The following is a 25,863-nucleotide window of genomic DNA, read 5'->3' on the forward strand; positions in this document are numbered from 1 at the left end:
TACCCATGAGATAAAAAATAATTCACTGCTTTGGGTTTAGTAAGATTTCCTCCAGTATGGGTTTGATTCAATATAGTGAACTATATCTGTGTATTCACATCTATTCATGATACACAGTTCTTTTAAATTTAAATCTATACATTTCCTTTTCAAAAAATTGAACAGAAATACTTTGATCACATGGTTGTGTGTTGTGAAATCCAAGTCAATTAAAGAAGGCAGTAGAAAGTACTAAGTCAACACTGGAAACTCAAAATATCATCATTTGTTTTCTCCTCGCAAACTATAGCTCTCAGAAAACATTAGTCTATTGTTTAAATATGTTCTATTTAACTCCATTTGCACTAATTTTGATTATAGATGTTGGTATGACTCTTGAGTCAAAGTGCTTTATGAGGAACATAAAGTGAAAATAAGTGGTCTCCAAATTAGTCTTATTAATTCTTGGTATTGTTACATGTGAAACCCACAAAGCTTTGAAGTCCACCCACCTCCAAAACATTTTTTACTTCATCTCATCAAACTTAAGTAGAAGGCCTAGAAAGAGATTAAAAGGAACTATTTACTGCCACGTTGAACTTTTCTTTCTATTACTGGCTATCAAGGGATTCTGTGCTTTTTGATGTGGTTAGCTATGTGTTAAGATTGCAGGAGTAGACTCTGGATAAAAGTTAGGCTCCCTGTTTGTTTTGGAAGCACGTTCCAAACTTATATGGATTCTGCCTTCAGGAGATGTTTTGAACTGACTTTTCAAGTGTGAAGACTATTGTGGGCCCAGCTGTCAACACGTCAAAACTGATGTGATGTACTATAATTTTTTAGTACTTTATGATGAACCCTTAGGGTTATGGCATTACAACTACAGTTTGCTAGGCAGTGATTGATTTTCTTGATTGACAGGAAACATAGTTTATTGTGGCCCAGGTCATCAGGGCAAGGGACAGTTGATGGAGCAGCTTTGAACTCTGTCAGCAACTCCTGAAGTGTCAGTGTGCCAGATAAAGAACTCAGCTTCATTCATTTGGGTTATAGTGAGAATGTGTTTATTGGGAACAGGAATATGGCTAACCTTTGCAGGGGTAAAAAATAGAAAACATTTCATATAGCTTTCTACTTTTATGTCAAGAAATACTCAAGACTTTGCCAGACTGAACTCTTACCTCCTCCTATTTCCAACACAATAGAAGCATATTAGTTGTAAAATAAAATGTGCTTTTTTTCTCAATTAACATGCATTTTCTAGTATGTATGGATTCTTGTGAGAATTTTTTAGTGCATTTTGTTTATAATGTCACAGATTTTATATGTGTTTATTAAAGTTGGGCAGCCCCATTACATTTGCATCGTGGTAGGCCGTGCTCTTAGATGGAAGTTGATTTAAACCATTTCCAATCTGTTTACACTTTCAAACTGAAAGGCTGGATGACAATAACTAGATATATGGCCAAGTTTGTAGTACTCAAAGTATATTACATGGATTTCCCTCATCCCTAAATAGGTACTAAATGTAAACATCTATTTAGCTTGAGAAGACTTAATCTATTCTCAAAGAAAGTATTTTCAAACTCTCTAAATACATAGTTGCACTTCTGTGGATCATTTCCACTTTCAATAGATATTTCTTGAGCTATAATGATCAGAACCCATTTAGCTGTCTGAAGGCAAGATGATTGGTTGTTGTTGCTGATGTTTCTAGTATCCTTCCTGGAACATTCTGAGTAATATTCAATTACGTGTAATACTCAGGGCTTCAGGACCTCGAATGGGCCATTGGATTTTAGGAGGGAATGATTCATTCCATGAGGAATTGTACTGGGCAAGCAATGAAGGGAAGGAATTTCAACAAATGAGAGGGAGTCCTTGATTATTAGATAAAGTAGCCAGACTCAATTTATTGTAAATGGACATAAAGTCAATATTGAAAGAGCTCTTTAGCAGATATTTATTGAGTACTTACCATGTATGTGGCACTGTTGTAGGTAATAGATCCAGGAGCTTATGTTGTAGTGTCTGACATTAGAAAAAGAATGAATGAAAAACTGATGATACATCTATTAGGAAAAAAGAACAAGTCAAGTTAAATTGAGTGATAGCAAGGATTGGAGGTGTTACTCTCTTACATAAATTGGTGAAGCAAGTTCTACAGGAACTACTATTTGAGGAGAGACCTGCAGGATTTGTTTGAAAGAGAAATTGAGGCACTGGATGAATATGTGACTATCCACAGTACAGTGAGGAAGGTAGAATTGTGTTTGTTGTATTTGAGGCATGTTAAGGAAGCCAGTTTGTCTGTAGCATGTAGCATGGGAAGACACAGAGTCTGGGAAGGAAGGTGAGAGCTGATAAAGCAAAGAAAATAAGAGAAGACAGATCTTTAAGGCCTTGCTGAAGATATGTTAAGAATGTTAGTTTTATTGTGAAAGGAAGCTCTTGGAGATTTCTGAACAGAGACATGAGTTGCTGTGACCATATTTTATCAAGATACATCTGGCTGCTGTGTGGAGAGCGGAGTCTATGGGAGGCTAGAGCAGAAGCAGGGAGGCCGATTCATTGACGGTATTATAAAATCTAGAGATGAAAAAGGTCCATATGGAATAGGGTATTTGTGTTGAGGTGGCACTTGGCTGGGCAATACTAGATAGAGCAGATTTGGGTGCTAAGAGGGCAGTGAAGAGTGAGCATCAAGAGACTGAGAAGGAGTGGTCATTCACATGGTAGAATAACCTATAGAGAATGTTTTCCAAAAAGTCAAGGGGAGACCATCATTCAGGAAGGAAGCACGAAGGAGTGATCTACTCTGTCTTGCTGCTGAGATGTGTTGAACAAGTGGGAACTGAGAATTAGCCTTGAATTTTATAACAGGAGGTCACTGGTGATCCTGACGCATGTTATTTCCAGGATGTGGTAGGAGGAACACCTCATTAAAGTGATTTTTGCCGAAGAATGATACAGAGATATGGGGTGGAAGCTGAAGATATTGTAGGGTAGAATGATCAAGTATTTTATGATCCAAACCAGTAATGTTTATGCATGGAAGGGGACATAATTTATTATTGTTCTGCTACAACTGGGATATACCAAATAGTCACTCTTAGAGGAGGGCAGGAAAGTGCTTGTTTATTTTCATTCTTTGTTTACTTTTTCTGAAGCAATTTCGTACATATGAATTATAATTCTTCTTAGTCTGCTGGTAATTCAATTATTTTAATAGAGTTTTTGTGTGGAATATTTGTTCAGAGCTTTTTAATAGTTCTGCTTTGTCATCATGTACTTTATTTCCTCAAAGAACAAATTGACTTGACAGTTTTGATTTCCCTGTGCACACTTTAAAAAAATCTTGTGCTTAAATATAGAAGTTTGTGTAATATCAATATGAAACTCAGTACCCTAGAGTTTTTATTGTCTAATTGAAATATTTTTTAGGAATGAGAGATTCATAATAATAGTCTTTGGTTCTTTGACAAAATAGCTGTTATATATAATGACTGGCATGTGTTTGGGCTAATACTGATTTTCTGTGAATTCCAGTAATTTTTTTTTCAGATAGAGTGCTTAAGTCCTTGATAATTTGCCAATGCATTTTTACTTTTTCTATTGCAAATTGTGTTTTTTAATATATTGTATTTATAGTACTAGTTTTTATTTTTTAAAATCTCATAGCATGTAAGTTTTTGATAAGGCAACCCATTTATGTTTACTTATCAGCCTTTACAAGTACTTGTTTAATGTGTGCTGTTTGTATATAAATTTTTCAGAGAACATTCATTTAAACAGGTGAGGTAAAGAAAAAAAAAAAAAACAAACCAGGAGCCAATGTTGTGCTATAGCAGGTAAAGCCATCACCTGCGACTCTGGTATCCCGTATAGGTACCAGTTCGAGTCCTGGGTGCTCCAATTCTGATCCAGCTCCCTGCTAATGACCTGGGAAAAGTAGCGGAAGATGGCCCAAGTGTTTGGGGGCCCTGCACCCAAGTGGAAGACCTGGAAGAAGCTCCTGGCTCCTGTTCAGATAAGCCTAGTCCCAACCATTGTGGCCAAGTCCCAACCATTGCGGCCAATTGGGGAATGAACCAGCAGATGGAGCATCTCTCTCTCCCTCCCTCCCTCTCTATGTATCTCTGACTTTCTAATAAATAAATCTTTCTTAAGAAGATAAAAAGCATTTTTAGAGTAATGTTACTGTGTATGAAGGCTTTATACTATCACCAGCTAGTATCTCTAAGCACCAGGGCAGTGGCTCTTGACTTTGTTTACCCGTCTCGCCTATGGTGCTTTTAAAATCATGACGTACAGTTTCTACTGCAAGATTGTTGACTCACAATCACTACTGCATGAAACTGGCTTTTTTTTTTTAAGTTGTGATTCTGATATATGGAGGGGTGAAATCTATTGTCCTCTATATTAGGGTAAATTTATCATTTGTGATAATTGATGTAAATTCAAGGTCCGTATAGTTTTAAAAATAGCACTCTGGCCTCAGAATCAGCCCTAAAGGCATTCGGATCTGGCTGAAAAGCCCATGAGAGTATTTCAGGCATGGAAAGCCAAGACACTCTGGCAAAAGATCTCTGCGAGTGAGATCCCAGTGGAAAGAACAGGTCTTCAAAGAAGGAGGTACCTTTCTCTGAAGGGAGGAGAGAACCTCCACTTTGACTATGACCTTGTCTAAACAAGATAAGAATCGGAGAACTCAGAGGGCTTCCATAGCCTTGGAAACTCATGACTGGAGCATAGGGAGATTACTGATGCCATAAACAGGAGTGTCAATTGGTAAAGTCAACAACAGGAGTCACTGTGCACTTACTCCTCATGTAGGATCTCTGTCCTTAATGTGCTGTACATTGAGATTTAATGCTATAACGAGTACTCAAACAATATATTTCACTTTGTGTTTCTATGGGGGTGCAAACTGTTGAAATCTTTACTTAATGTATACTAAACTGATCCTCTGTAAAAAAAAAAAAAAAAAAAAAAAGAAATTATCAATTCCCAACTTGACTCTCACTGGGATTAAACATGACAATAGGTCTGATCTGATTTCATCATCATTTAAAAAAAATCATCTGAGCCGGCGCCGTGGCTCAATAGGCTAATCCTCCACCTTGCGGCGCCGGCACACCGGGTTCTAGTCCCGGTCGGGGCACCGGATTCTGTCCCGGTAGCCCCTCTTCCAGGCCAGCTCTCTGCTATGGCCAGGGAGTGCAGTGGAGGATGGCCCAGGTGCTTGGGCCCTGCACCCCATGGGAGACCAGGAAAAGCACCTGGCTCCTGGCTCCTGCCAGGATCAGCGCGGTGCGCCGGCTGCAGCGGCGGCCATTGGAGGGTGAACCAACGGCAAAGGTAGACCTTTCTCTCTCTGTCTCTCTCTCACTGTCCACTCTGCCTGTCAAAAAAAAAAAAAAAAATCATCTATTATTTTTCACTTTATGTTTCTGTGTGGGAGCAAACTGTTGAAATCCTTACTTAATGTATACTAAGCTGATCTTCTGTATATTAAGATAATCGAAAATGAATCTTGATGTGAATGGAAGTGGAGAGGGAGTGGGAAAGGGGAGGGTTGTGGGTGGGAGGGACGGTATGGGGGGGAAGCCATTGTAATCCATAAATCGTACTTTGGAAATTTATATTCATTAAATAAAAGTTAAAAAAAAGAAATAAATCTTTTAAAAAATAAAAAAATATATTTATTTATTTATATGAAAGGCAGAATTAGAGAGAGAGAGAGATCTTCCTTCTGCTGGTTCACTCCCCAAATGGCCTCAACAGCTGGGACTGGGCCAATCCAAAGCCAGAAGCTTCTTCCAGGTCTCCCACATGGGTGCAGCAACCAAGCACTTGTGCCATCCTCCACTGCTTTCCCAGGCACGTTAGCAGGAAGCTGGATTGGAAGTGGAGCAGCCAGGACTCAAACCAGTACCCATATGGGATGCTGGCATCGCAGGTGGCAGCTTAACTTGCTACACACAACAGCAGCCCCAAAGTTCCTATTATTTTATAATCCTCTCTCATTTCTCCTCTCTCTCACTGTATTCCTTTGTTGTTCTGCTTGGTAGTTGTCAGAGCTGCTTAGATTCCTTTTTGGAGCATTTTAAAAGCTAGTTCTCAGAGGTAGAAGTGACCAATTCTGCCATTTACTTAGATGATTATGCTTTTGCAGGATTAGTATTACCTTCAGTGTGTATTGAAGAATATTTTTATGCTACTTCCTAATTTCATGAAGATTATTTTATGTAAAAGTATATTATCTATAATTTTACTTTGTAGCATTTTATATTTATATGTTTTTACTTTATTGAACACAAATAAACTGCAAGGTATCCTACCATTGCTGCAGGAGAACTGGGCAAGCTTCCCAAGTACCTTTGTGAAGTGGAGCTTACACTTCCCCTTAGGGGATCTCACTCCTCAATAGCCGTGACCACCTACTTTAAGGACAAGGGAGGTCCTGGTTCCATCTGCATGGTAAAAATCATTAAGTATTAATTTCTTAACAAAGTCATGAGCCTCACACTGCTAAGTTGCATGGGTGTATTTTTGAGATCGTTAATTTAGAGATTCACTAGAGTCTACCTCTGAATGTAATTCAAATAGTTCTCATTCTCAGATATTTCAAATAAAAAGAAATTAGCTTTCTTGAGATTTACTGCCCTATCAAGAAAAACCTGAGAAATTTTGCCAAGAGGAGTCTAAGGGGATATGACAGCTAAATTTAATGTACCATCCTGGACGGGACCCTGGGACAGAAAAGAATGCCCTGCAAAAACTAAGGCATTCTGAACAAACCATAGAACTAACAATGAACTAATAAGGAAGGAGTATTGGTTCCTTATTTATAACAAATGTATCATACTCGTGTCAGATGTTAATATAGCAAAACCAGACATAGGGGTTGTATGACAACTCCCTGTGGTATCTTTTCAATTTTCCCATGAATCTAAAGCTATTCTTAATAAATAAAGTCTATGATTTTTTAAAGCCCTGAAGCAGAACAGAAAACCAAACTGAGAACTATTCCATGAAGAATTCATTCAGTGATTACTCTTCGGGGCAAAATTGTTTATTCTCATGACAGAAATCCAAAAATGTGTTTGAATTTCAGGAAAAAAGCAAAGAAAAAACCCACTGCACAAGCAGCAAAGACAACTGATGGCCTAGGGACTTGTCCTGCCGTTCATGTGGGAGATCAGGATGCAGTCCTTGCTCTTGGCTTTGGCCTGCTGTCTCACCAGCTGTTTTGGGCATTTGGGGGAGTGAACCAGCAGATGGACGATCTCTCTCGCCCTGTCTTCCGTCTGTCTTTCTGTCGCACTGCCTCTCAAATAAATACTTAGAAAACAATTCTATTTCTTCTTTGGAAACGATAATTGTACCAGAAGCTATACTTATATTAAAACTGGCAGGCATGTGACACAGCAGTTAAGTCACTGTGTGGGACACCCACATCCATGTCAGAGTGCCTGGGATCCAGTTCCATCCCTGCTTCCCATAGGCTTCCTGCTAATGCATGTGGGCGGTAACAGATTCTAGTCCAAGGACTTGGGTGCCTACTACCCACATGGGACCCCCTCTGGTCAGATTGCTCTTTGAATCATGAATATTGAGTTCACATATCAAAGGGTCAGTAAGAGAAAACAATTTCTTTCATTTGTTTAAACAAACATGCAATATTGTTGAATGCCTTCTTTGGCAGATTGTATCTCGTCAAAGAGAAAAGGACCGTTGGTTTATCAGAATTATTAGCTCTTGCCATTAACATCTTGCTGAGTACTTACAGTGCCAGGCTCTGCACCTGTTACACTGATGCCTCATCCAGGTTGAAAGAATGGAGTAGGCAATGTTTTCCTTCCTTTATGTTGATCATTGCTCACTCTCTATATTAAAATCATCCTCCATTTCTGTGTCTTTACGTTAACCCAGCCTGGATCATGATCACTATACTTACTAAAATTGGGTTTCTTCCTAGAGAATATGGAAACTCAAAGTAACCGTGGCTTAAACATAGAAATACATGGAATTTTTGTTGTTTATTTTTGTATCCTTAGCACCCAGTTCATGGTTTGCCATGTGTTGTTTGAAATAGCACTGTTTAGCTTTGCTGCCCCCTGCTGGTTTTAGTCTGTGAAACAAGATGCCGGTGGGTTTTTAGAACTGAGACCAAACCCTTGTAATGTGAAGGCAGTACCCTGCCTCTCATCCTTCTCCTTTAATTCAAAGTGTCCTTTAGGGTTAGCCACTTATCAAAAAGAATTCACTGAATCAAGAGAGTGGTACAGTTGGCCCAGCAAGGTGAACTTGAAAAGTCATTTGGGTCTCTGATAGATAAAACCCTGTGGTTTTTTTTTTTGTTTTTGTTTTTGTTTTTTTTTAAGTGGAATTTTTTGTTGTTGTTGTAAGGGGAATTCCAGGACTAGGGCAGAATTAAACCAACACCTGCATGTAACCACCTAGACTTACTGATGCCCACCTGTCCACTGTAAAAATTCCCTAAAGAGCACAGTATTTGACCAATCAGGAACTTGGACATGAACTAAACATACATGTCTCAGCCCCTATTTCATTCTTTAAGAACCCCTCTCAGTGCCTCCTCCCCTTCAGCATTATCTCCCTGGAAAGCCTAGAAATTAAACAATAGCAGTCCAGCTCCTTGCTCTGCACTTGGCAAATAAATACCTACGTTCTTCTGCCACCTCAATATCACTGATTGGCTTTCTGCACATTGAGTGAGCAGACTCAGGTTTGGGGGTTCTTTGGCAGCACCTCCAACTAGTTGTGGGGTTGGAGGTTGTTCTCCAACAGAACTAGTGTTTACATGGTGATAACAAAGCAAGTGCATCTTGGCAAAGAGAAAAGCACCATTGGTTTGTCCAAATTAATAGCTCCTTGCCATTAACATCTTGCTGAGTACTTACCATGCCAGGCTCTGCACCTGTTACGCTGATGCCCCATCCAGGTCTTACAGCATAGTCTGAATCACCTCTGTCAGAATACATTGTGGATTCCTGTACCTTATAGCCAGAAAAGTGATACGGCAGGTCCCGGATTGGGCCCAGAAATTTTCCTGCCCCACAGACTTCCCTCAGTGACTTGAGAGCTGCTGGAAAGAAGGGAAAGGAGAAAAGGAAGACAGGGAAGGAGAGGAAGACTGGTTTGCAGTTTCACTACCTTTCCGGAAGCTCTCAAACAGGGGTGGCAGGGGCTGAATTTCCATCCCTGATTTTTTACACACACTTGGGCCTGTTGCTTCCAGGAGAGCGTCCCGGAACTAAGAGCAAGAGCACAAAAAGGCTTTCAACTTTTTTTTTTTTTTTTTTTTTTTTTTGGTCACATGAAGTCTGGAGTCAGGCAGTCAAGTGCTGGAATGGAGGACTTGTGAGGCCCTTAGCAGCGTGGGTGCCTTTGGTCTTCGAATCCAAGGTGGTGCCGGGTTGTCATTCAGTGAGTCCCTGAGTCCTTGTCCCAGTGCTAGGATGGAAAGAGGCAAGCAGCAGAAGTAAAAGCTCCTTCCACTTCGAGGAGACCTATTGGAAGTGTTGTAGAAAGGGTCTAGGCATGTCCCCTTGTTCAGTACTTAGTCTTGTGACTTCATTTTGCTGAAACAGTATCTTGGGTAGATAGTTTTTTTATATTTTAAAATTTAGGCAGAAATGTGTTTAATAAAACAAAAAACAGAAAGCAAACAAATGAAGAAAAAAACTCAAGGGTTTGTTACTAAGCAAGAGGTATCAGGAGCTCCTAATTGGTCTCTGCCACTATCTTAATTCATCCTAAATCCTCCAAGATAAACCTCCGGGATTCCCTTACTCTTGCACAAGTGATTTTGCCAGTGTTCAAAACCAGCTATCATCGCCATCCTGTTGGTTTACTCCTTGCTCTATTCTCCGGAACTGGTGGGGGGAGAGAGCTAAAGTTATAAACATAGCCAATGTCATATACTTGTCAGTTACCCAGTTGGATTCCTACTGTTACAATTGCAGATAAAAATTTTCATGTTCCATTTTAATTCTATATTCTACCCTCTCTGTCTTTACGTTCTTAAAACAATTAATTAGCTGTACGCCCCTCAGTTTTGTGTGTCTCTGCGATGTCTTCATGTGCTTAAACTACGGACCTCTTGTCATCAGTAGGCTGGGAGCGTTTCTCTGGTTTGCTGCTGTGGGACAGTTTCTGGACTTGAGGGGTTTGTGCTCTGTAAATATTGAAGAGAGAAAATGGCTGATTTCTCTTTTTCTCTTCTATTGAGAACATAAGACTGCAAGTATATTTTCATGTTTTAAGAAGCATTTATCTTCCCTTCTCTTTCCTAGCTTATGGTCTCTTTACTGTCTTGTCTCTTTGAAATTTCAGATTATCTTTGAGATGTTCGCTTCCCCTCCATTGGCCTCTTCTCCTTGTTTAGTCTCCTTGATTCCTTTATGGCATGCTGTGTTACTGACAGTACATTCTTGGAAATGCCTCTTGGTTCTTTTATCTCTGACTTTCCGTCAGCGTTTCCTTTGTTGACCTTTTCTGCTGTACAGTGCTGAGCAAACCCAGTGGTTTTTGCCTTCATCCCTGTGCTCTCCTCTTCTGCCCTTTCTTTGCAGTATCTTAGCAGACAGCTCTTTTATATTCAGCGCTTGTCTCTACATGGATGATTTCCAAACATGCATAGATTCCTATTATTCCTCATTCAGGCAATCCTGTTAAATACTTCTGGAGTGCCTCAACTTAGATTCCTGTGTCATCTTAAACATTATGTATACAACCTATAATGGGTTCATGTCATCAGAGCATTGCTTCTTAAACTTTTCATCCTGGTAACCTTCATGGCTGAGGATAACAGCTTCTTATGGGCTTATTCTTTTGCCTGGCATTGAGCTTTCCTTTTTTTTTTTTTTTTTCCCAACTTGTTTTTCTTCCTAAGATTAGGTTAAAAGAGTACATTCCACAAAGCTTACTAGGGATGACACCAGACCTTATGACTTCCTAGCCATTGAACTGTTGCTGTCCTCTTTTATCTCTTCATCTAATAGTTCCCACATACCTGTATTGTATTATTGGATACATGGTCTTTGTTACTAAAGACCATCTCAGGCCTCTGCCTGAGGCGCCGGTACTCTGGGTTCTAGTCCAGATTGGGGCACTGGATTCTGTCCCGGGGTTGCTCCTCTTCCAGTTCAGCTCTCTGCTGTGGCCCGGGAGTGCAGTGGAGGATGGCCCAGGTGCTTGAGCCCTGCACCCGCCTGGGAGACCAGGAGAAACACCTGGCTTCTGGCTTCGGATCAGCACAGCGCATCAGCCATAGCAGCCATTTGGGGGGTGAACCAATGGAAGGAAGACCTTTCTCTCTGTCTCTCTCTCTCAGTCTAACTCTGCCTGTCAAAAAAAAAAAAAAAAAGTAATGGCCCATCTCACTTATATTCTGTAATTTTACTTCTTTTTGTAGTCTCAATGCCTGATATATAATTGACACTTCATAGTGTTCACTGTGGATAATGGCAAACTATTTTCGTTTCCTTATCTTGATCCATTTCTAACAGCAACATTGCTCAAAAAATAATTTTTCTGATCACCAAATGTTTCTTTTCATAAATCAAATGAGAGTGCTCAGTCCAACCTGAAAGACAGAAGAGTTTTTTTCAGGTTGTTTACATTTTGCTTTGTACCTTTTAAAGTACATTGGAAAATGCATGGTGTGGTTGTGGGAAAAGTAATTTTCTCCATCTTCTTAGTCTTCAGAGTGTCCTCTAAAAACTTGAAATAAGAGAGTCATGAAAAAAACTAATAGGATTTTGTGAAAAGATAGGTTTTGCATAAGAAAGTTCAAGGTAGGCCAGGAGTGAAGGGAAATAAAGAAAGAATATGGATAACGAAAAATGAATATGAAAATACAGATCCACACCACTTGGTAAATGATGAGGTAGAAGGTTAGTTGTATCGAAGTGGTGGATATAAGGGTGAAAATTTCTGCTCCTTACCCTCTACAAAAGAAGTTTGCTCCATTGCTTTTTTTAAGACATTATTTTTAAAAAATTTTTTGAAAGGTAGGGAGATAGAGAAATCTTCTGTCTACTTGTTCACTCCTCAAATGCCTACAATAGCTGGGACTTGGCAGGGCAAAGCTAGGAACTCAGATCTCAGTCTGGGCCTCCCCTAGGGGTGGCAAGGACCCAAATGCCTAAGCCATCATTATATTTCCAGGTTATACATAAGGAGCTGGAATAAAGAGTGGACTCTGGACTTGAACCCAGGCACATCAATATGGGATGTAGGCATCTCAAGCAAAGTCTAACTGCTGTGCCAAATGTCTGCCCCCTTCCTTTCCTTTGTTCAAAAATGTGTATGTATTTATTTATTTGAGAGGCAGAGAAGAAGGAGGGAGTGTGGGGGCTGCATTCCCCTGTACTAGCTTACTCTCCAAATGCCTGCAATAACTAAGGATGAGCTGAGAACTTATCAGGGTCTCCCAGGTGGCTGGCAGGGACCCAAATACTTGATCATCACCTGGTGTCTTCTAGGGCATGCATCGACAAGAAGCTAAAATCAAGAGAGGAGCCAGGACTAGTATCTTAATCGCTATGCAAAATTCCCCTCCCTCCTCTATACACAGTTGTTTTATGATACATTATTAAAATAACTTTCTCAGCGATATAGGAGCATGACATATACTTAAGGCAGGTCTTACTAATATAGGATTTGTTTTAAAATTAAGGTATGAGAGATTAGCTATGCTTGAAATTTAGCTTTATTTTAGAAAACTGGACTAGTAGATTATTATTACAGACCGGAATAAGGGGAAACACAGATTCAGTTCACTTATTTACTTGGCTTTACCCTTTGAATTTTCTATAGGGAATTTGAAGTACTGCCTTGTGATTCTTAATCAGCCTCTGGACAGATATTTTCGTCAACTTTGGAACAAAGGTAATCTCAATTAGCATTTATATTTCTTTCTTTCTTACTCTATTTAGAGCTAATATGACTGTTAAGTACCTTGGAAATCTAACTGAATCACCATAAAGTGGAATTCATAATAAGGTGATTCAATCATCAAATTATCAGAAGGCTTTGCAATCGCTCTCTTACCCTGTTTGTGCAATGTGATTTCCACAGCCTGGACCCCTGAGGACAGAATACTAATTTCAGAATTTCTGTGTGGATATTAATTGTGAATACTCAACAAGCATTTGTTTTAGTATAAATATTTCTGCACCACTGATAGCAAAAACATGTTCATATGCTTCATTTGTCACAGCATCCTATAAGATGTCTGCAGGTTGACCAGATTTGCAAAATTAAGAACCATGTTGGGGCCGGCGCTGTGGCTCACTAGGCTAATCCTCCGCCTGTCGTGCCGGCATCCCATATGGGCGCTGGGTTTTAGTCCTGGTTGCTCCTCTTCTGGTCCAGCTCTTTGCTGTGGCCTGGTAAGGCAGTAGAGGATGGCCCAAGTGCTTGGGCCCTGCACCCGCGTGGGAGACCAGGAAGAAGCACCTGGCTCCTGGCTTCAGATCGGCGCAGCACGCCAGCCATTTGGGGGGTGAACCAATGGAAGGAAGACCTTTCTCTCTGTTTCTCTCTCTCTCTCACTAACTCTGTGAAATAAAAAAAAAAATTAAAAAAAAAAGAACCATGTAACCAGCACATCAAAAATCTCTTGAGATGTTGAAAGATATGATTAAAAATGAAATAGTTTCACAGAATTAATATTTCTATGAAATTTTATGTAGAAAACAGGCTTTATTAAGTATTTATTTACCTTTAAATTGTTTATTGGATGCATTCTAGTCTAGAAAATAATATTAAATATCCCTTACAGTTTTGAACTTATGCTTTCCTTCCATGAAATCTTGTGATTTTGTTTTCAGAGGAATATTTTTGCTGCATTATCAGTGTAAGTTTTAAGCCAAAGTAGACAGAAGGACTTGATTACTGAGAAATGAATGCATACCCTGTCATTATCTTGCTTCCCTCTTATCAGTACAGAACTCTTTAGTATCTCAACATAAAGGTTATGTGCCTTAGAATGCAGCCCTAATATTTTAATAAATTCAAATCTATAGGCAGGATGTTGTGACACTAGAGAGAATAAATCATCACAAATGTTTTTATGTAAAGAATTTTTCTTGTCTAATATGATTATAATGAAACTCTTGGTGTTTCAAATTTTGTTATCTTCAATTTAGCAAACTTAAAATTTCCCATTATAATCGTATTATTATTGCCCCTCAAGTTTGAAAATTATTGAACTTTTTATTTACTAGTAATTAAAATTTGTATGTATGGCTTAATGCCACAATGTCCTTTTTTCACTGAATTTCTGGTTTCTACTGCAGTGTTTGACACATTGCTGATAGTTATGAGAAATGAAAGCACAAATTTAATGTGGTTTATGTTGATAGTAAATAATACATAACATTATTAGGTGTATCTTTTTTATCTGACTTTATTGTATTGCATTTTTTGTATTGTTTGGAGCATATCTGAGTGACTGTTAGAGACATTATGATTTGATAAGATTGTCATTGATGTGAAATTTTGAAAACTGTATATTCAAAGCTACATTTAAAGAAATTTCTTATATTTTGTGTGGCTAAGGGTTCTGTTTTGCACATAGTGTGAAATGGTATATATTTTTGAGCTGCCTGAAGATTTTCTAAAGAGAAATTATATTCAAAAACAGCCTGACCTATACCAACTAACCTTTTGATTTGTATAAAATATCAAAACGTCATCAATCTGTACATGAGTTGGCTAAAAATATCCGAAGTATTAGGTCTACTGAAATGCTTCTTAATTCTCATTTCTTTAGTTTACTGAAATGTTTTTTTTTTAGTAGACTTCTAAAGTAATTTTTATCTTTTAATGTCCTTTAGTTGTTATAAGGAAAAGGTTGATAAATAACTAAAGACTAGGATTTTGTAATTCATAGGACAGGCTATACTGTTCTAAGTAAAGGCAACAAGATCGGGACCTTAGGACCCAAGTTGCTAATATTAGTCTAGGACAGGCCGAGCTAAAAGAATAGGGTGGCACTGAGAGTCTGGGAGTGGAAACAGTATCGTGGCTTGGAATACTAGCAAGTGATGGCCCAAGGCTGCTGTCCCTGTTCCCTTTTGGCCCATATGTCCAGCATTTTCTGTATCTTCTGTTCTGTGGCAGAACAGATTTGTGAGGACTGGAAATGAAGGGGTGAAGGCTGAGCATCAGAGACAGGGAGGTATAGATGTCACTTCATGGAGTGGGATACTTGCATACAGCTGATGGTTTGACTGTGTGCCTCGGACTTCTAGTAGGTACTAGTTTCCAAAGAGCTGTTTCGGCAGAGAGACTACTTTGAAGATTTATTTTTTCACTTCTTGCAATGCTTATATGAGTTCTGAAATGTAGTTTAAATGCCTAAGGAAGGGGTTCAAGGGAAATTAAAATTATTGAGGTTTTTAAATGAGTTTTTCCTTTAACCTCATGATGTTTTGATATTTTCTTGGCTACAAGTGTCGGGATGTATTCCTCCTTGTCCTAGCATTTTGTAGATTCAATTTGATTATACCTAGGTACATAATGTAGCTAGATAGATAAGTAGAAAGAGGGATGAATGGCTACTATGGCTAGTATCTCACTTTTCTGTGACTAACAGAGGTTACTGACATTCATGAATCAATATAGGTCTCAGATTTCTTTACCTCTCAAACTTTTTTTTGAACCTGACTTTCCATTCCAGTAAATGTGTTTCTCAGACTGATATATGTGAATATGTGATAATTAAAAAAAAATAGGGGTGTATGTTTGAAAGGAACTCTGTTTGTTGGTGGTTACTTATTCTCGATTGGAGTTACAGAGGCATTGGGCTAATCAACATTTTTAGTAGAGAGCACTGAGCTCCATAAAATTAAAAAATAGAAAAAAATCCTAATAAAACCCAGTTACCTGGAACAAGTTTATATAGATGGGTTGTATATCGGATTTCTAGTTCAACTTCTTTTTTTTTTTTTTTTAAGATTTATTTATTTGAAAGGTAGAGTTACAGAGAAGAGAGAGAGAGAGACAGAGAGAGAGAGAAAACTTTCATCTGCTGGTTTACTCCCTAAATGGCCGCAACAGTCGGAGCTGGGCCAGTCTGAAGTCAGGAGTCAGGGGCTTTGTCCAGGTCTTCCACACAAGTGCAGGGGCCCAAGTATTTGGGCTGTTTTCTACTGCTTTTCCAGGCCATAGCAGAGAGCTGGATTGGAAGAGGAGCATCCAGCATTTGAACTGGCACCCATATGGAATGTGGGCACTGCGCCACCCCAGTTGAGCTTCTTAGACATGTCCTCCATTTTAGAATGAGTTAAAAACCTTTCCCTGTCTATCCCACACAATCCACAGAATAGTGGTGGCCACGTTAATTAGATTATTAGTAGATGGTTAGATAGATTGATGACAGGCACTTAATTCAGCTTAAGGCTACTCTCCTCCAACAAGGAGTTATTTTGCTTTAATCAAGTTCCCTCTCTTCTGTTTCTTTCTGTCTTTTCTTCTGTTCTTAGATAGCCATCCTGAAGAGCACACCAGGGTCTAGGCAGTATACCCTGGTTCCATTCTGATAAGCCCGGCATCATAAAGTATTTGACAAATCTGGCTGGTCTTATAGATTAAGAGGAGGCACGATTAGCGTCTTAGAGTAAGATATTTGATTTTACAACATCAGTGTATTCCCTTCTGTTCTATTTGTAATTGACATTTCTTTAGTCCCTGCTGAGCAGTCTGTAGGCTGGAAGCTGGGGATGTAATTGTGGACTGCAATTGCAAGTTGAATTGAGGGTTGGAGGTGTACAGGTGTGATGAATACACGTTAGAGGCTGTGTTCCAGCCACAAGTTGTTAAAATTAACTTGCTCTATCCCTGCTTCTTAAGAGCTGGTATTATCAAAGTAACTGGCTAATTGACCCTGCTTTTTTCATATCCCTATGCTTTTCTTTTTCTTGTTTTTCAAACAAAGTAACTTACCTATAATAGTAGTGTTTAATGAAGCATGACTTGCTCCGCTAATTATATTGATACTGTGCTAGAGATTTGTTTTGCCAATAATTTGTTTCAAATGAAGTAGAAGCTAACATAAAACACCTGCTTCAGTAGTTTTGTTGTACGAAACCCTTTCCTTCATAAACTAGGCACCCAAATGCTATTACAAGCCTCTTTTCACCTGATTATTTGAAGTTAAATCCAGCCAACATTAGCGAACTTCAGATTATATAGTTTTCCTCTCGCCTGTTTTCTTTTTATTCCCATTTCCCCATTCAGTGATATCTCCTCATCTCATTTCTGGAGTCCTGCGTGTTCATTCTCCTTAAAATAGAGGATCTTTATGTGTACATTGGGTGAACTGATTTTTTGCTTTAATATGGTTGGCACCAATGTTGTTTTAATCATATTGTAACTATTTCTATGCATTATTTCTGTTAGAGAAATTTCAGAGGAAATGTGTCTTTTGATGTCCACCTTGAAGTTTTAGGATGACTGTGGAAGGGCCAATCTTGTCCCCTTTTTGCTTACAGTCTAAATGAACTTTATTATCTTATAAACATACAGGAAATATTTAGATATTACATTATCATTGGTTGTATTTCATTGAAAGAAATTATGAATGACTGACCCAAAAAACTGTATATAGGTGAAATGCTCATTTATGCATTCAATTATTGTTTATAACCATTGTCTATATACCCACTAAAATAGGGTGTTTTTGCTTTTTATTTGTTAAATTTATTATTTGGTGAATTATGAAGCTTTTTTACTGTAATGTAAACTTAAAATATATTATCTCAAAAACAAAACCAAAAAATACAAATAGAAGAGTAGAAGGAAGGAGGATGAGAGGCAGGGAGGAAGGGAATATCATTATTTTCTTGGACTTATATTTACAAATCATATTTAATCTATTAAACATTAATTAAAATAAAAGATTTAAAAGAGTGCTTCTTTTTAAATTTAGATTTTTTTATTAAGAGAACAAATTTCATGGATTTCATGGATACATAGGTCACCATACTTTCCTCCCTCCCTCAACCACCCTTCCTTCCTATTTTCCTTTCTTTTTTTTTCCTTCCCTTTAATATTTGCAATAACATATTTTCAATCTATAATCACAGGCTTAATGCACTGCTAACCATAATGATCAACAAGTAAAAAGTAGAAAAACCACTCTTCCATGGGAACATAGACAAGAGCTGTAAATAATCAAATCATAAAATGTCAGTTTCATTCTTATACTTTTTTTGTATTCTATATTAACACATCAGGGAAAACCTATTTGTCTTTTTAGGACTGTCTTATTTCACTACACATAATGGGCTCCAGTTGTATCTGTTTTGTTGTGAAAGACAGGATTTCATTCTGTTTTTATATCTGCGTAGTATTTGTATTGCCAAGATAGTTTTACCTCTGACCTCATTTCCACTGCCACTCCTTGTTATGTATTTAATAATTAATGTAATGGAACTGATATTTGTTATTATTTTCTGCCTCAAATAAGCTTGTACTTATTCATAGTGCAGATTCTACTCATTTCTAGGTCCAAATCAATGCCATGTCTTATGAAGGCTTTCTTTGCATCCCCAGACGTAGTTTTTTACAAATGTCACTTAATCTCATCTTGAGAATGAGTCTAGGTAATAGTGTTTTCTTCCTGGTTCCTGTGACAGTCGCTTGGGGCTAGCTGTCATAGGTCATCCTGGAAATGGCTGAGGGTTAATATCTGTCTTGGTGCATTGTAGGTCCTGGAAGTGCTTCTGCCCTGATGTGAACCAGTTTGCTGTAGCAAGTGCTTGTGTGTGACTCTAGACACACTCGCTTTTTGCCCCAGATTCCTCTCTGATCCTTGGACGAGGCACTTCTGCTAACGCTGATCTCTGCTGCTGCTTTGTTTCTGCCCTGTGACTCTCAGATATTTACCTGGCATTTCCTGGTGCAACCGATCAGAAGTGTTATTTTCATTACTTTCTTGTTCTTTCTTGCATAGCTCATGTGCAAGCAAGTCATCTCCTCCTTTTCCACTTCAAATCCCCCACACCTCTATGGTTTATTTCTTTGACAACTGAGATGCTAACAAATGTGTCATTGGAATGTATCACCTCTGTCCATTCATATATTATGGTGAGGTACCGCTTTTACTAATGGTTGGCTATATAATTACAATTAAGTGATACCCTTGTCTTCTGATGTTATTGTCCAAAGAGACTGTCATATATTGGATTCTTTTTGAAAAATAACTTTTTTGAAATCTTTAGATTAATTGTATTGTTTTGAATATAAAATCTTCAGTTCTTCCCCAAATTTCCATCTTTAATTATAGAAATATGTGTTCATTATAAAAAGTTAAAGCATAATAGTTAGAATGAAAAAAAATCAGTCCCCATTAACTATTACTCCTTCATTATCTCTTTTCTGCTTTTATTTTATATTTTTCATTGTTTCCCATGAAATGATTTTATATGCAATTTTTAATTCTTAGGGTAATAGAGGAAATACTGTTATTAAATAGGAAAATACCCCTAACATGGTGATTGCCAGACCACGAGGCTCTCTTTACAACAGTTAGTATAAACATTTTAAATGCCTGTTTTACATTATTTTTATGACATTTAGATTTGTGTCCAGTTGTGTCAGTTTTTAATGTAGCCAGAAAATGACTTCAAATTTGTATGGCAACTTATGTTTTTTAATATTTAATGTTTTATATATTTGCCAACATTTGCTCCATGTTTAACTTATTTGTACTTGTGTGCCTACACAATGTATCTGTCACTCTGATGGTTACAAATAACACATAAAAACTACGCTGTATCCTTCATGGTGTTGTATCCTTAGTAAAACTGAAAGGAAAAACACTAACTAGGTGGTGGACTAATCAGTAAAACTTGAAAATGTCAGAGAGAAATTAAAGTAGACCTTGGAGTCCACTATCCAGAGGTGAATTTAGCCCTTTGCATTTATTATGGTTGATGGTGCTAGTTCTTTAGCAGATAGGGTATCATTCTCCCAGTCAAATGCTTGGATTTTACAACCATACCTCTGAATATTTATTGACACTTTTTATAAAATCAGGTTTGCTTTGTTGCTCAGTCCAGATCAGTGAAGTTCTAAGGAAGCTGAAATGTGAGACCTACTCAAGCTGTGCTCTGCGCTCAGTGTTCGGTGGTCAGAAGCAGGGAGCCTCTGTGGGACGAGCACTTCAGTGGAAACCAAGGTCTTTCTTCTGGTGGCCTTTTCCTGTTCTCTAACAGCCAGAGTTGTTTCTTCCACGTTCCATTTTCCTTCTTTTACCACGTTTCGATTCACTCCCCTGTCCCCACACTCACTCCCTTTGTATTCTGGATGCCCACTGTTGGCTCTTATTAAATGTTGTTTAGGGCTGGTAAATGATCAGTTCTTTTTTTATTTTTATTTTTTGACAGGCAGAGTTAGACAGTGAGAGAGAGAGACAGAGAGAAAGGTCTTCCTTTTTCCATTGGTTCACCCATCAAGTGGCCGCTGCAGCCAGTGTGCTGCAGCCTGCGTGCTGTGAGAATCCGAAGCCAGGAGCCGGGTGCTTCCTCTTGGTCTCCCATGCGGGTGCAGAGCCCAAGCACCTGGGCCATCCTCCACTGCCTTCCCAGGCCACAGCGGAGAGCTGGACTTGGAAGAGGAGCAACCGGGACAGAATCTGGCACCCCAACTGGGCCTAGAACCCGGGGTGCTGGCACCGCAGGTGGAGGATTAGCCAAGTGAGCCGCGGCACTGGCCAGATCAGTTCTTAATACCCTTTCTAATATCCCACAGTTTAGGACACATTTTTCTAAAACTCCATCCTATTCTGGATAACAACTACTAGAAGCCACTGTCCTGTCTGAGCCTGCACTGCCAGTCTTCTCTTGTATCTCTCTCCTCTGGTTCCCCATGACATCTTGTAATACTGGGATCAAATCTCTGGTTATTGATCTAAAGATAAAGCCACTGATTTGAGTACTGTTTCCCTAGTTTCAGCCAGTGGTCATGACAGCCATTAATATGTATTATGCCATTTATCAACAAAATAGCAGATGGATGGAAACATCTTACTCCTTTAATATTATGCCCTTAAATCTGTTACTGCATTTCCAGCATTTGCGAAGCAATAGGATACTTCATCTGTATTAAAAGGGTCAAAAATGAGTGCCATTTTCGTTTAACACATCTATAGCATTGGCAGTTAATGCTGAAGTTTTTTCAAATACCCTTCCAAAATTTTAATTGTGAAATATTAAAAAAAATTGACCCATGTAATTTCTATTGAAAAAAGTGCTTGGGTTTTAAGTGGCAACTCCTAAAAATGCAGATAGTATTATTTCCAACAGCTCTGTTCCTTCTCAGAAACTTGTTATTAAGAAATATAGAACTTTTTACCATGGTGATTTTTCCTCATTTCAGCTGTATTTTGCCACTTACACAAAGACATCAAGAAGTTTAGCCTTTGGAGAAGCAGAGAAACATTCAGGGCTCACTTACACTTTCTCCCACATTGTATTGTATATGCAAGAACTTTCAAAAGTTTGTGGAGATGTATATTGTGAAAAATTTTTGCAATAGATTTCAATGTTTTGTACCAAGGTAAGATTATCTTTTGATTCCATTTCCAATGAACTTTTTGAAGTACTCTCATGTAGTAATATGTGGAAACATTTTTATTCTGGCTTTACTTTGAACTCTGTATAATATTACCTGTCAAATATTAGTGTTTCTATGTGTATTTCATTATCCCCATTGCTTAGTCACTTCTCCTTTGGTATAAATTCTTCTGAGGCAAACTCTAGGAGTTTATTTTTAAGGTTATGCCATTTAATTGAATATAAATGAGTTAGAGGATTTCTACTGGTTAATACTTGTGTATAACAATGAATGACAAAATAAGTTGACTTTTAAACAGAAATTGTGTACTCTTTTTTTTAAAAGATTTATTTATTTATTTGAAATGCAGAGTTTGTTTATGAGAGGGAGAGAGAGAGCGAGAGAGAAGGAGACAGAGACAGAGAGCAAGTGATCTTCCATCCGCTGGTTCGCTCCCTAGATGCAACACCAGGGCTAGCCCAGGCTGAAGCCAGGAGCTTCTTCCAGGTCTCCCATGTGGGTGCAGGGGCCCAAGCAGTTGAGCCATCCTCCAGTCCTCTCCCAGGTGCTTTAGCAGGGAGCTAGATTGGAAGTGGAGCAGTTGGGACCAAATCCATTCCCATATGGATGGCAGTGACTTAACCTACTATGCTACAATGTCAGCCCTTTGACTTTTTTTCCAATAGTACTAGTCCTTGGTGGAAATTGAGCTTTTATTTTTATGGTAATGGAAGTTTTGGGGTCTTTGGAAGGAAACTCCTTTGGGAACAGAAAAGTTAGTGAGAGGATATAACTTGATCTTTACCACTTGATTGTGAGACAGAGGTTTGATCAAGAGAAAAGTCTTGATCTACATTCTTTCTGTGTTTAGAGTTTCCTGATGGTGATTAGAACAAACTGAATGGGGTGACATGGGGGAAAGCCTGGAACAAAACACTTGTTCAAGGTAGTAGGAATGGAATGGTCATGGGAACAGAACTGGACAGTGTGGTCGCTCGTATCTTACATAGCAGAATCTCTATGGAAGTGAAATAGTGACAGTTTCAAGTACAGGCTTCCTTGCTATCTAAGCAGCTGCCCTGAATGTAGCTTTTAAGGACTTGCTGAGAATACATGGATAAGAGATTTATGGGGTCATTTTCGCTATTTAAATACATTCAGGTGAACATCTCATCAGCTGAAAAAATTCTAGGCTTTAGCATACCTGAATTTCAGTTGGAATGATCTGGAAGGTTCTCAGTTCTGGTAATGATTAACTTAGTCATTAGACTCAGAATTTTGTAGTGCAGTAGTAAGGCTTATCATGGTTTTATTTATCTATAAATGCACACTATTGTGTTCTTTTCTATGTTTAGTGTTTCATAACATTTATGCTTTAAGCACATGTAAGTGAACATTGAACCAAAGGTCTGATGAGCCATTTACATACTTTTTTTCAGGTCCATTGAACAAAACAGTTATGTACAAGCTGTAGCTTCTGTAAATAAAGCTGGTGGAAGAGATTTATCCTAGTCACTTAGGAATATTTGGTGTTTATAAACATTACTTAAGTGTATATGACATTTTAATATGTTAGTGGGACAGAATAAAATATATGTGGGTTGATATGAGGTCAGAGACAGATTATACCATCCCTACCCCCAAGATGATGACCCATTTCCATTGAATTAGACCTTTAATCAGCTTGGATACTATGAAGCAAATACTATGAGATTTTCTGAAGCCTGGTATGGCTTCATCTCTCTGGATTTACTCACAGCTGGTGCCAACAGTGCATTGTTGTGTTTAGTGCCACTGCTGGTCCTGTTCCTCCATCACAATTAAGCAGTGTCTCATAAATATATTTAATATTTATATCAAATATATATGAAGATTATATATAAATATAAATCTTTTAAAATATATAAAGAATTAGTGTGGCTTTGTTCTGAAAATGTTTTACTTGCAAAAATATGTGGAAGACTGGATTCGGTCCATAGTCTATAGTTTGTTGACTTCTGAGGAAGATCTGTTGTATCGAGTCAGTTTTAGCTACTAGCCAGTACTTCCTACCTTGAATTTAGATCTCTTTCTGGGAAATTGTTCCACTGCCAGTGTCTCAAGATCAACACTTCTGTGTCTGGCTGGTGGATTTCTTATTACCTACCTTATGTTCTTTCGTATTTACAGATAAAAGTCTTCACTTTTATTCGCACATTCATATATTTAGCCTGAGCCGGTTTTCATAGTAGATTGGTTGCTCCCTGCTTTAATTCTGGACCTGATTTTTGTGATAGCAGTCATCCTATAGTAATTTCCTACCATCTCACGTTTGTGTCTTTTCTAGTATCTGGGCAGTTGGCCTGAATTACCCCTTTACTTTCTTTCTCTCACTTGTGAGCAGAGTTGTACCAGTCTGCTAGGGAAAGTCATGCTATGGTTTGATATTTAATTGCAACTGGATCCTCACTGCTGTGGTAGAATCTGTATCTCTTAGTGCCTCTTTTCCATAGTGGCTCTATTTAGGGTAAAATTTGAGGAAACTGTTTAAGAGAATGAAATGTTTTGTTATTGTATAGACCATCAAGTAAGTGTTTTGTTTGCAAATCTCTAAAACTGCCTAACCAATTATGATCACAATTTTACTAAAAAGAAAGAAATCTAATGAGAGTTTTTCTCCTATATCAAAACGTCTGTTACCATGCTGTATTCCTTCTCCAATTTTCTCCCATGTTTTCCCATCTTCCTGTCTCACTGTGGTCTCTTTTCCTTCCTTCTTTCACTACTTCTTTCCATGTCCTCATTCTTTTTTCCATGCCTATGTTTTCATCTTTCTCTGTCACTTTTTCCTAAGGCAGTCACTGTTCACATAAGCTCTCTCATTTGCATGGAGATACTCTATCATTTGTTCTAGTCTCTAAATTGGTAGTAATATACATTTTGGAGGTAATTATTTTTAAAGATGATCATAATTATTCTAAGATCTTTCTCTATATTATTTTAGTTTTGTTTTTACTTTGTTATTCATAATGTATAACTATTACAATTAATATCAGGAATTTCAGTTACAAGCACTTAGTGGCCACATCTGATTTCTCCATTAAACAGAAATGAGGAGTTACAACAAATATATAAAAAATGAAAGATCATAATTTGGAAGTGGACCTAAGATGTCATCATTAGTTGTAATTATTAATGTAAATATTTCCCACTCCTTCAGCACTACGGATGTGATTTTCTGATACTTTCTAAGTTAAAGACTGTACTCTCTTAATGAGTCATGGAATTAGTTTAATTGGGTAAAGGAACTGTTTAAGAAAAAGGAAATTGGGCCCGCGCCACGGCTTACTAGGCTGATCTTCCACCTGCGGCGCCGGCACCCTGGGTTCTAGTCCCAGTTGGGGCACCGAGTTCTGTCCCGGTTGCTCCTCTTCCAGTCCAGCTCTCTGCTGTGGCCTGGGAAGGCAGTGGAGGATGGCCCAAGACCTTGGGCCCTGCACCTGCATGGGAGACCAGGAGGAAGCACCTGGCTCCTGGCTCCTGGTTTCGGATCCGTGCAGCGCACCAGCCGTAGTGGCCATTTTGGGGGTGAACCAATGGAAGGTCCTCTCTAACTCTGCCTGGCAAAAAAAAAAAAAAAAAAAAGAAAAAAAGAAAAAAAAAGGAAATTGAAGATAAAACAAAAGTGTGTCATGTGTAGTTAGGGTAATACTGTTCCTTGAGATACCCAGATAACATGTACCTATGTATATTTATGCACATACATTTAAGCATACTTGAAAAATTTGGCTAAAATGGAATTAAAAATAGGTACAAAAAATGAAATCCATACATATAAGGGATATCCTAAAAGTGTGTTAACATATGTATTATGAAAAAACTGCATGGATTTCAAATTTTACATAAAAATATACTTCTTTCAATTCCATTTTCCATTAACTCCTTTTTCCATTGACTCTTCCTTCCTTTCTTAAAATTGAATACAGTGAGAAAAGATCAGCTGTTCACACTTTTCCACCTTTTCTGAATCTGCAGCAGGTTATGTTGTGATAGAAAGGTGTTTCTCTGAAGGTCATGGATAATCACTACTCTACTACTAATAATAATGGTTTTAACTGTGTATTCAGTGCTTATCACTGCTGACGCACTGTGCATGCACATTTGAATGTGGTCACAACACTTATGTGGTATAATTACTGCAGTGATTCTTATTTTTTAAATGAAAAACTTGAGATGCAGATACAGTAGATCCAGAAAGTACTGAAGCCAGGGCTGTTGGCTTCCAAACTTCAGCTTTTAGTGGCT

The 25,863-nt window shown here is 38.3% G+C and overlaps 1 protein-coding gene across 7 annotated transcripts in view; it reads left to right on the forward strand.

Moving 5' to 3' along the window:
- Positions 1-25,863, forward strand: part of TPK1 (thiamin pyrophosphokinase 1) — a 464,784-nt gene that overhangs the window by 68,050 nt on the left and 370,871 nt on the right. For 5 of the 7 annotated variants that reach the window (XM_051849810.3, XM_089329602.1, XM_089329604.1 and 2 more), the window contains one exon: positions 12,832-12,903. The exons of the other annotated variants lie outside the window; for them this stretch is intronic. In XM_051849810.3, coding sequence (XP_051705770.1) covers positions 12,832-12,903 — 72 coding nt within the window. The remainder of the gene's footprint in view (positions 1-12,831; positions 12,904-25,863) is intronic. 7 annotated transcript variants of the gene reach the window in all.

The sequence above is a fragment of the Oryctolagus cuniculus genome, chromosome 3, assembly GCF_051225735.1.
Source record: "Oryctolagus cuniculus isolate XC-2025 breed Fujian yellow rabbit chromosome 3, ASM5122573v1, whole genome shotgun sequence".
Classification (NCBI taxonomy): Eukaryota; Metazoa; Chordata; class Mammalia; order Lagomorpha; family Leporidae; genus Oryctolagus; species Oryctolagus cuniculus.